At 37.9% G+C, this 11,891-nt stretch overlaps 1 protein-coding gene across 1 annotated transcript in view; it reads left to right on the forward strand.

Moving 5' to 3' along the window:
- Nucleotides 1-5,649: 5,649 nt before the first annotated feature.
- Nucleotides 5,650-11,891, forward strand: part of SSX2IP (synovial sarcoma, X breakpoint 2 interacting protein) — a 15,631-nt gene continuing 9,389 nt past the window's right edge. The window contains exons 1-6 of the mRNA XM_010183941.1: nucleotides 5,650-5,694; nucleotides 7,171-7,298; nucleotides 7,975-8,141; nucleotides 8,351-8,551; nucleotides 9,569-9,679; nucleotides 10,950-11,085. Coding sequence (XP_010182243.1) covers nucleotides 7,256-7,298; nucleotides 7,975-8,141; nucleotides 8,351-8,551; nucleotides 9,569-9,679; nucleotides 10,950-11,085 — 658 coding nt within the window. The 5' untranslated portion in view covers nucleotides 5,650-5,694; nucleotides 7,171-7,255. The remainder of the gene's footprint in view (nucleotides 5,695-7,170; nucleotides 7,299-7,974; nucleotides 8,142-8,350; nucleotides 8,552-9,568; nucleotides 9,680-10,949; nucleotides 11,086-11,891) is intronic.

An 11,891-nucleotide genomic window follows, 5' to 3' on the forward strand; every position in this document is an offset into this window, starting at 1 on the left:
TCCTTATGTGTTTCGGCTTTTTTTTTTTTTTTTTTTTTTTTAGAATTTGGTTTAAAAAAATATTTTTCTCAATTTGCAGCAAAGCCCATTTCAATTTGCAGATCAAATCATAATGCAAGATCAGGGTGTAGTGTTACTGCAGCCCCTGTTTATGTAGAATGCTCTGCTGCTTTCTGTGCTTTCAATGAAATAGTTACACGGGGCTCCATATGCTGCAAAGCTATGATAGGAATTTCAGGGCAGTGACTTACAATATGAGGCTTTTGAAGTAAAATGTGAATGTATTGGGAAAATTTTAATAGTGAATTTAGGAGGCCTACAGAAATTATTCAATATCATTGGTGAAGACTTCAGATTATAAGTATTCATGTGGGAATACTTCTGCTGTTCTCTGTGGGGGGGGAAGCTGTGGTACTAATATCTGTTATCGTTTGGACTGGAGAGAGTATAGGAGAGAGTAACACCAGACTTGGTGGAGTCAATATCTTGAAAGTGGCTGGCAGCAGGTGCTAAGGAAAAGATTGTAAGTATATGTTGGTTGTACAGAGATGCTTTTATCTGGACGTCCTCCCAGTATACTGCAGTCTGGAGCTGAAGGATTTCTGAGCAGAGGTTTTGTCTCTTTTTAAATTTAATAGCTGCTGATGGATGATTTTCAATGAATTTGAGCCAGTTTATATATTTAGCATTCACAGCACATCATGGTGATGCAAGACCACAAAATCTTAACTGAGTTTATATGAAAAAAATGCTGTTATTTTCCAGCTTTTGCAATGAATGTTTCATTTCATTCTGCGTAACTGTGTGTTAAAAGAAGCAATATAATTGTTTTCTGTGCATTTTTCCTATTTCTCTAGATGCTTCCTCTTTTAGCTGAAAAGGTGTAGCTTATGTTTGTTGTGTGAAAGTATTGGTTGACCTTCTTGTACCATTTTCAAGTCTGTTATGTCTCTTATACAGGGAAGGTTGTACCTGCATGTGATATTTCAGCTGGGGAAGCTTGGTGCTCATATAGAGACATTGTGAAGATCCTCTGATCCAGTGTTCTGTTAGCTGCCTGTGAGCTGTTATTTCCAGAGGACTGATCACAGTGACCCTGGGATCTCTTCCTGGATGATAATACCTAACTAGGGGCTGTTGGTTTAAGTACTTAGCAGAGTCGTCTTTTTTCACTGTGTTAGTGTCTGTTTATGAATGTGGAATTTTGGCCGCAGATTTTTATCGTCCATTTGCTTACTCTGAGGACAACCTTCCACAGTTCTTCTCTTTCAATCTGAGTGTTTATTTTTCTGAATAAATATATGGTACATGAGTTTTCTCACCTCCTCATCACCTTTTTAAATCTATTGAACAACAGAGGTGCCTTCACAGACCCCTTTGGGACTCTAGCTTTTATCTCTTTGGGACTTTCATCTGATATGCTTTCATACCCTCTCCTCACCCTTCTTTAACTTATTCCTACACTTTGCCCTTCTCTATCTATAATTAGTCATTAGTAAATTACCTGACATCTTAGTTTAGAGCTCTTGGTAGGAAACATTGTGAAAAGCTCTTTAGAAATCCAATTATGCTCTCTTGCCCAGCTATGTTGGCTCATTCCCTCTCCCAGAGCACTGTGGCAGACTTGTGAGTGTTCCTTCCTTCCATGGAAAGTATGCTGGCATTTCCCGAGTCCTAACATATGTCATCATTTCTGAGATCTGGAATACGAACTCTGGCTCTGCGTTGTGTTTTTTTCTTTCTTTCTTTTTAAGTCGTCTGCTTGCAGAGACAGCAACACTATAAAGTTTGGCTAAAGTTGATCTCGGGAGGAGGAGGAACTGGAGAAGACAAGAGTTCCTGAGGTTTTCCTCCTGGTATCTGTGATGTGGGGAGGTCTGGTAGTAGAGTGCTGTGCTTCAGATATGTGTAGTAATGCAAACAGAGGAATACAGTTTTGGAGGTTAACAAAAATAGTGCTATTGTTTAGTAATAAGAAAATGCTAAAGGGAAGATCCTTAGTGTTAGTTCAAAATGGAAGGAATCTGGGAGCCGGATGAAAAGTTTTCATGTGTTTAAGTTTTTTCAGTGATTGCATTAACAGGATTTCAGTCATCTGTGTATGTAAAAGGTAGAGTTGTATTTTGATGCAGTACATCAAATTATATTCCTTGTAACCTGAGTGTTTGAGGCAGAAGTCATGACAGAACAGTCATTGAACATTGGATTTTATCGGATGTGAGGTATGTTCCTGTGTGGTTATGAGAATGTGGAATAAGCATTTGCTTTAAGAAAATTCTTAACTTTTTGTTTGTTTCATTAGGTTTTCTTTGAGTAAAATGGAATGGGGAAAAGCAGTTGGGATTTTCTGGGTATGGTACACTCAGATTGAAGCGGAGTCTGGGTGGTTTGACTTGCCTTTTCACATTGCGTTTGACTGTACCGAGGAGTTTGGCTGGAAATTTGAAATTACTTAAAGGTCCCATAGAATGTTGATAAATGGAGGGACTCCCCTGACCCTATTTTGCAGTTAATAGAATAATGATTAAATTGCCACAATCTTTTAAATGTGGGAGGAAAGATCTGGGGTCTGCTTTGATTGCATGATCCATCATTACAATTACAATATTAAATAAAGGTTACTAAAAATGTGGTAGATTTCCAGAGGAAGGAATTCTTTCAACTATACAGTTATCACTGGATATGATACACATTTTAGTGCTAATTGTAAACCGTTATTCAAACGGCTATAGAAAGAGATTAAGCGGGAAAATTTGTGGGGAGGAAATGTATGGATTTTCATGGTAATTACATGAGTTAAAACAAGTATGTCTTAAGACATTATCAGGGTTTATCTGTAAACCTACAATGTCGTGACTGGAATGTACCTTAAACTTACATACACTGATGTGTCTTCGTTCTATCTGGATTAAAGCCATCTCTGTGGCATCTGTGGATTACTAGACAAATGTAAAAGCTTTAAACAGATTCACAGCTCCTTTTTGAGGTATAATTGTAGTAGAAGGAATCATATTGCCCTTTAAATGCTAACAATGCCTTCCTCTCAGTTTTGTGAGTTGAAACATGTACATGTCACGACTTGTAGCAGTATTTGAAATACACAGAGAAGGAGTGTTTGCGTGACAATTTCTGGTTGATACTTTTTGCCAAGATAGAGGCAGGTAGAAGCAACCTCTCCAAAAATTGCCTTTCCCTATCCTCTCTACCATGGGGGGCGGAAGTTTCCTGGGTTACCAGATACTGCATTTCCCATTTGTGTCACACCCTGTGTAGGTTAGAGATGACCAGATGGCGTAACATGATCACAGCGCAGTGCTGAGAAAAGCGCTTCTCTTCTGATGGCCTGAATGACTTTTACAAACCCAGTTACAGCCACTCCTTTTCAAGCTTAAGTGTGATATTAAGAAGTTCTAAGTATGCTGTGTGGTGTAAAGTTTATAATCCTGCTTCTTACTGCTTGTGATCTCCGAGTTGTGACATGGTCTGAACTCAGGCTTACTTAATCAGATTCCTGTCTTAAATCTTGGCACGTTCATTGTCAATCCGTCTCCTGTCCCCCAAAACATAAACCAGTAATTTTAGGAACAGCTCCTTTCAGCTCTCAGGGTTTATGAAATGTACTGTTTTTGAAATTTATTCTAAACTTGTTCTTGAAAAGAAAGATTTAGTTGTTAGTGAATCATGTAGGAGATCGTGGAACTATTCCTGTAGATTTCTGTCAAAAAAAGTCTCCAGGTGCCTTTCTAAGAATCAAGTTCTGGTATGTTACTACAGTGACAGCTTTTTAAAGTTCTTTGGGGCTTTTTTCTATTATTTCACTTGTTCCAACAAGCATGTGAATGTTTTGGTTTGATTACTGCTTTCTTGGTATTAATCAAGCTCTCTATGACTAGTGTAAGTATTCTGGGGAGATGTGTGTGTTTGGGGTTTTTTGTTTGGTAGTTTTGTTAAATTTCTGTTTGCAGTGAGATGGCTCTGCCATTACATTCACACATTTGAAGTTGGGTCCCAGAGGCTAATTATTTTTGGACAATCCACCTAGGTCTTGACCGCCCCAGGAATTTCTTGTTTGGGATGGGAAGTTTCACTGCCAATTGGCAGAATTATGTCTGGCAAGCACTGGATCGCTACGTGTTTTTGGGCAAGTCATTGAACCTGCTGGGGGGAAGCAGCTGCACCAAATCCCTGTGTACAGATAATGGGCCCAGAAGGAAAATCTTTAAGTAGCTACAGCAGCTTTGGCTGTTCAGTGGTTTGCCCTTTTCTCTCCCACCTGTAGCCAGGATTTGAGGAGGGGAAAAAGGACACAAACACCAGCCCCCAAAAGAAAAACAAATAAACAAACAAAACAAAAAACCCCAACAGAACCAAAGCCCAAACAAACAACTTTCTTACTACTTTTGTTTGGTCAAAACCTTTCCATGTTAACTAGGATAGACTAGGATGTACTTACAACTCTTAATATATTATTTTATTATTATTATACAATTACAAAAACTACTGCTTCAGAGTTACATATTTTCCTCTTCATTGTGAATACATACCTGCTATGTTATGGTGCTTAAAAAGAGCATTGTAGCATGGTGAAGGTGAAGAGTCCCTTCTGAGTACAGTGTATCTAAATTAATTGTGCATCCATGCTGTCTTTGTCAGGAATGCTCATCTTTAGCATACTTGAGTGAGGCTATTTTTGAGCCGTGTTGCTCCAGAGGAAGTGTCCAGCCTGGGAAGGAAATGTATCGGATACGTCTTAATCACTAGACAGCTTTAGAAGTCATGACTGAGGTCCTGAAGTGGCACTGGGAGCCATATGGAGCTGATGAGAGGATCTTAGCATGGGATGAAAAGCTTGTAGCATTCCCTCTGCAGCTGACGCAGCGATGGTCTCGTTCTGCACATCTGAGTTTAAGTCTAAATACAGCATGTAAAGATGATTCGAGTACAAAATGCTGATCACTCTAAAATTATTACTGCTTCAAAGCTACTGCACTGGTTTGATGACACATAATTTGAGATACTCTTGGATAGTGGTTTGACAGGTGAAGAAAATTTGAGTGATTAATGTAAGGATAATATGGTTATGTTGTCTGAACTTTGTGGTACTGTTCTTGCCTTTTCTATCCTCACTGGACATCCTTCTGAACCTGAGTTTGTGTGTTAATTTTCTTGGAGTCCTCATGTTGGTGTACCTGGAAACAGTGTCACTAGAGAGTAGTCTTGCTAAAACATCTGTAATGAATGAGCCAGCGTCTGCATTGCAGGCCTGAGATTTAGAGAATCGTTGCATTCCCACACCTGGACTAGTCCTGTTCCTGCTTCCAGTCAGATGTTGTTTGGGGTGATGGATGCTGTGTCAGAACAGTATTGTCAGTGTAGAGACACCTGCGGGTTGGGGATTCGTACTTTGAGTGATAAGATCTCGCAATGGATATGCAGCCTCTCAAAGAATAAAAGCCAGTTTGTTTGCAAGTAATGGCATATCTGAAATGTGAGTAGTATTTCTGTGGACTTTCCAACAGGTCTTAATGGAATTTGTGTGTCTTTAGTTACTTTATAACCTTTTGAAATACATTATTAGAATGCAGGATTGCAGCACCTGTAATGGGAATATACTTGTATCTTGATTTGCCTTTTTTTTCCCTTATATTTGCAGGTTTCTCTATCTGGTGGATCCAATAGAAACAAAACTAACATGTAAGCGTGTCCTCTTAATCTTTAGTTTTACTTTGAATTCAATTTTAAAAAGCAGAGTTGTTTCAGAAGGATTAATAAAAATAAAGATTGCCTTTCAGATTTCTCCTATGAAGTCAGTTATTGCCTTTAGAATCTGAACCTTCCCTTACTTCATTTCTGGACATCTTTGTTTTTCTGGGGGGGAGGGGAAAACTGAAAAATGTGCCTCAATTAGTATGAGCAGAAAGAAAGTAGAAAAACATTTCTTAAACAAGAAGAGCCCCTCGATTGTTGCATTGGCTGTTTTCTTGTTGCCTGACATATACTTTCCGATATGTACTTTAGTGGTTCCTGCAAGCTTTCTACTCATCTGCTGAATAATTGTTTACCTTTTTATCCAAGTACATTTAAGAGCCTGGAAAATATTCCTCCAGCTGGATATTTTATTTTCTGGTGCTGAGCACTCTATAACATGGCTGTGCCTCCAGTATTATCTCATAAAAACTTGGTGTCACTTTGGGCCCTGTGTTCTGTGCTTTGAAATGTCAATAAGGATTCTTACTGTCTGTTTTCTCAAGAGACCTCGTGGATAACAGAACACACTTTTTATTCCTTTTCCCTTTTTCTTTCCTCCGAATGCCTTTTTCACAGTGATCAAAATACAAGGTTGTGGTGTCAAATTAGGAAGCTGCTTATCCAGAGTGCATTTATTAGAACACTACTGGTGGGGGGTGAGGGGAAAGCACTGACAGTCTACAGAGTCTGACTTGAGATTTTGTTCTGAACAGTTCATTGAATAAAAAGGGACCTTTCACCTGACTGGAAAAGTTTTGTTTCCCCAAGGCATTGCTGTCCACTTAACAGCTGATAGGTTACGCTGTCCAAATGTTAAGCATCCAAGCTGGATCTTAAGTTTCCACCATGGTATCATGTCCCTTACTGGGTGGTGGATGTAGAGTGAGGGGACAGTTGGTTTGCTCTTACGAGTGTGCGACTTTCATTTGGACTGCAGAGGGCCAGTGCTGCACTGAGTGGCTGTGCCAACAGGGTAAGGCTTCTCCTATTTGTTTTCCTCAGCATTTTGAGATTCTTTATTATCCTACTCTGACAGATTTATTTTAAAACCTCACACAAGTTTATCTTAATAAAATTGCTTTCTGGTTATGTGGCAGGAAAGTATTTAATATTTGCTTTGCTCAGTTTTCTCTGAAATATATAAACAGAAACAACAGTTATCAATGGTGTCTTTATTATTTTCATGTGTGTATAGCACTTTAATGGCTTACAAGACTTAGTTTAAGTTTAAGGCCAACTAAATATAGATAGATGTATCATTTTTACAGCGTATTTGCTGCACTTGCTGTGTTCCAAATGCTATGTAAAGAAGCAGAAAAAATTTCACATGGCTCAAATCCAATAGTCGCTCTCCTATGCCTCCTTTAATCTTCTAGCTGTATTAGCTGCTATTGTTAATCTAAAACGCTCTCGCTATTTTAGGAGATACCTACGTAACACGCGTTGCCAGCAATTGTACTAAATACTTCACTGCTGAAGCTCAGGTGACCTGCCTGTCTTTGTTGCTATGGGAGATTGGAAGACTGTTACTGTGCCAGTGCTATCCTCAGGTAAACTGGTAATATTTTGAATTTAGTGGATTAGTTAACTTTACCAGTGATGTCATAGCTGCTAAACAGTGAGATTGGAGTTTAGTTCATGGCACACTTGACTAGTTAAGCAGAATGTTAAATACTGTGTAATATATACAGTGCTTTGTTTTGATTTGGTCCATACAGAAATGCTGCTGTAAAATACTGTCCTTTCACGCAGAGATACAGGTTCTAAGACTCTTCAGTCACGTTCTTCTTTTTAATTACATCTTTCAGGTTATCTTGCATTTTTGAAGGCTTCTTGTATTGGCTGTAGAACACTTAATATGAATAAGGATATAATACATTCTATAAGAGTTTTCACTGAATGCACAGCTTTTGCACCTCCTCAATTTTTTGTTTTACAAATTGTATTGTTAGCAAGCCAATTAGGAAGAAAGGTTGAGCAGTTTTTTCCTTGAAAAAGTAAAATTTGTGAGGTATAATACCTTAAAATGTTACTGAGTTTTCAGATCTTCAGTGGAAGTTTATCAATTTTTTTTATTGTGAATTGTTTAACATATGTCACTCAAAGTGAAATTCTAAGCTCTAGACTTGTAAATTTCTATAAATAATAATTTGAGTAGAGGGGGTTTTTTGTGATATGTTCTAAACTATTAGCCCTGATTTGTTTCTTAATGTTTTTGACTTTTAGATAGCAAAAATACTTTTCAATATACCTCAGGAAAAAAGATATCTCACCCAAGTATGAACTCACAAGTGCTACGCTTGCCACTGCCTTCGTCCGCAAGCATGCACAGCGTTTTCAGTGCCTTCTGCACAGAAGAGAATATTGAACAGAGTATATCCTATCTCAATAGGGTAAGCCAGATTATCTTGTTTATTGGAGGTTGTGGATGGATGCACTGGATTAAGAAGGCTTCTTTCTCAATGCTCAGAAGTCAAAGTGGGTGGGGAATAGGATTTTTTCTTTTTCCTTAATATAGGATTTCACCTGGTATTGTTTCTCTTTGGAGAATTGCAAGAGATTGATCCAGTTATTTCTCCCCTTCTCCTTTCTCTTTTACCAGGAATTGACAACATTGGGCTTTCCTTCTATTTATGCAGAGTCCAAAGGAAAAGAATTAAATTTAATATCTATCATAAATTGCATGAATGAGTTGCTTGTACTGCAGCACAAGAACCTTCGAGCTCAGGAAGAAGTAGAAGTGCAGCATCTGAAACTGGGTAGTGATATGGATCACTTACAGAACTGCTATGCTAAATTAAAGGTAGAAAACAAGATAAATCCATCAATATTATGCAGCACTTATGTTTAACAGATACTGTGCATTCTTAACAGTGAGTGCTCTTTTTTTTTTTTTTCTTCCCCCGGTACTAATCTGCAATGCTATTTTTATGTGCATTTTGGGTTAGATTTTCTAAAGGAATTTTCAACTGGGAAAAAAAAAATCCCTTAAAGTTCACAAAATATGAATTAGCGAGAACTGAAAGCTTACTTAAAATTATGGCCTCTTTAATCAAGGAAGAGAGAAGACTGTTCAGATTGGAAGAGTTAATGCATGCAGTGGATAAAAGTGTTAAACATGTCAGTGCCTATCGTTCAGTATCACTTAAAAGGATATGCCCAGCTCTAAAAGATAAATTCCCAATATAATTGTACCCAGTAAAAGTGTAGGTAACATTTCTAGTGTGCATTCCAGGGTTGTTATCAGTCATTCTCAGTAGCTTTTTCCTTGTATTTTTTTTGTTGTTGGATTCTTTGGATAGCTGACTACAAAATCTTTAAGAACTGCTTAGAAGCTGTTGGCAAAACTGAGGATAGGTTTCATTTTATCACAGGATAAATACATGCAATGACTGGAGTAGCTGGTACGTTGAAGTTCACAGCCTGTGCTGCTTCATGGGTACTTGTATGTGCGGCCATGTCAGAAGAGTCTTTCCCTTGATTCTGTTGAGAAAGTAATTAAATAATAGAAGAAATATCAGTGCATGATTGAGGGCTTTTAAGGCTTGGTTTTCACTAGGTCTGGCCAGCACTGTCTCCGTGACCAATATAGTGGTCCTGCTGAGACTGGTCTCTTATGTGAAGCATTTCAAGGTGACATTAAAAATTGTGCATAACTGCACTTTTAAACAAAAACTATACAACGTTAGGTTCCAGAAAACTCCACTTATTTTACCTAGAGAAATGGCTTTTTAAGATGTTTTTTTGGTGGGTTTCTTTTTGTTTGTTTTTTAATCCATTGCTATTAATTCTTATGCTTAACTATCAATGCCTTTTCTAGGAACAGTTGGAATCATCTAAAAGAGAGATAGTTGGACTTCAGGAAAGAGATAGACAACTGCAAAGCAAGAACAGAAACTTGCACCAGTTGCTTAAAAATGAAAAGGATGAAGTGAGTTGTCCTGGACATGAACACAATAGTCAATAATATAACAGGTTTTTTGCAAGTCTCGTACTTGTTCACTTTGAATGCTTTTTTGGTTGCTAAATGTCTTTCACCAAAGTTAAATTAACATGTTACATATGGATAAATATGTTCTGCAAGGGATAGGTCCAAGTTATAATGATGGCAGAGAAATACTGCAGAAATGCACGTGTGCAGTTTTCTGAGACTTTCTATACTTTTGATTATAGCTTTATCTTCGAATGTTTAAAAATATAAAAAAGGAGGGGGAGCAAAAGGATTTAGTCTCTTTCTCAGACATGTGTTGAAGTTTTTTGGTTATACTGCAGAGAGCAAAAGACCGAAAAGAAGGGAGGTGGGGGAGGCAGGAACCAACCCAAAAGCACAGTCTTGTTAAACTTGGGAGTCTTGAAAGAACTGAGATTAGAAAACACTGAAATAGAAGACTCTGCTTAGTTTGGAATTCTGTTTCCACTGTGCTCCTTCCTCTTGCTGTCCTGTGCATGGCTGTGAGTGCTCTGTGTTCATAAACATATTCACACTGTTAACAGTTGCAATACTGTCTGTATATAGTGAACATCCTCAAATTCTTAGCTTTAAATATAGAATGTGTTGTACGCTTGTAAGGTTAAAACTGATAATTCAAAAAACGCCAGCTGTTGATAGCACAGGCTAAGAATGTGCTTTACGATAAGTTTTAATGTTCTTTTAGACTAAATAGAATAGTCTGGTTTTCAGCATCCTGCTGCCCAAAAGAGGAGGGTTTGTTGTTTGGGTTTTTGGGGTTTTTTTGTTGGGTGGTGTTTTTTCAGTGTAAACCTAACAAGCACAATTCAGCGTTTGAGTAAGACTAGATCCTGAGCATTAACTGCTGAAGCCAAAAGTATGTCTCTGCTCTGTTCAATAAAGGCATTAAAGAAGGTGAATTGCCAGAACATGAGTTCAGTTGTACTTCGGAGGAGTTATAGCATTATAATAAGTATTATAACACTATATTAATACAGTATTATATTACAGTATTATAATATGTTGCTTATGGTGTTGATTTCTGCAGAGAAGAAACTGAATTCCCTGAGATAAGTCTGCGGTCAGAATCCATAAGGTTGGAGGATGCCTCTGATTTCTTTTGTCACTTCCTTTCACCAGAAATACAGTTTAATAGAAGTGTCGTCTCGCTTTCCTTATTTGTTTTCATTTTCTGAAAAACTGTGTTTATCCATCAGTTAAAGAAATGCAGTTTTTGTGGGGTTGTTTTTAGGTACAGAAGTTACAGAACATAATTTCAAGTAGAGCTACACAGTACAATCACGATATGAAGAGGAAAGAGAGAGAATATAACAAATTAAAGGAACGCTTGCATCAATTAGTCATGAACAAAAAGGACAAGAAGATAGGTGAGTAGTTATGTGAATTTTACGGCAGCAAAATAGCATATTTTGCATGTTAAAAATGTTTAAATTTAGTTCTGTGTGCCTTCAAAGCCAATGTGGCCCTCCTGTTGTAGGTTTTTTAAAGGTGCTGAAATCTTACATAAAAGATGTCCTATTTCATGTCAGCAAAACTTTATGTTGTGTTTCATAAAATTGTTTCCCGGGCACAAACCCAGGTGGAGGATGCTAGGGAGAATTATTTGTAATCGATTCCTAAGCTAGGGTTCTGTTTCTTTACTTTCTTGCTACTGCTACCATTACAAGACTGGGTAGCATCTTAAACGCTGTGTTATGCCCACCAGTTACAATTGAGAACAAACAGTTCATGAGCTTTTTTCCCCTTGAGATACTGCAGTCTACTCGTGCTAACAGTAAGAGATGAGAAACCTTAGAGAGGAGGTAATGCAAGATAGTCATAGCTGTGTGAAATGAGGAGAAATCTCCTGTATCATGTGAGTATTCGTATGTTGTGCTGCATCCCAAAAATTCTGTTCGGGACATCCATCAGCACTGCCTAGCATGAATATAGGTTTTTGTGTTTTGCTGGAAATAGGTATCAGTGTTATGTAATTGAACCAGAAAATGCAGGCATTTTTTGCCGTATTTATGTAGTTTTTCTCCAGTGGGAGGGAAGTTCTCCTCTTCCACTCTTGTCCCTCATGCCACCCCCAAAACACTCAGCTATCTGCCAACTGTAGTGCCTTGTTCTATTTCAGTAAGCTGGTTTAGTGAACCAGAAAACTATTCGTGTTATTGCCAAGCTGGTTTCC

The sequence above is a fragment of the Mesitornis unicolor genome, unplaced genomic scaffold, assembly GCF_000695765.1.
Source record: "Mesitornis unicolor isolate BGI_N332 unplaced genomic scaffold, ASM69576v1 scaffold40574, whole genome shotgun sequence".
In the NCBI taxonomy this organism is placed as follows: Eukaryota; Metazoa; Chordata; class Aves; order Mesitornithiformes; family Mesitornithidae; genus Mesitornis; species Mesitornis unicolor.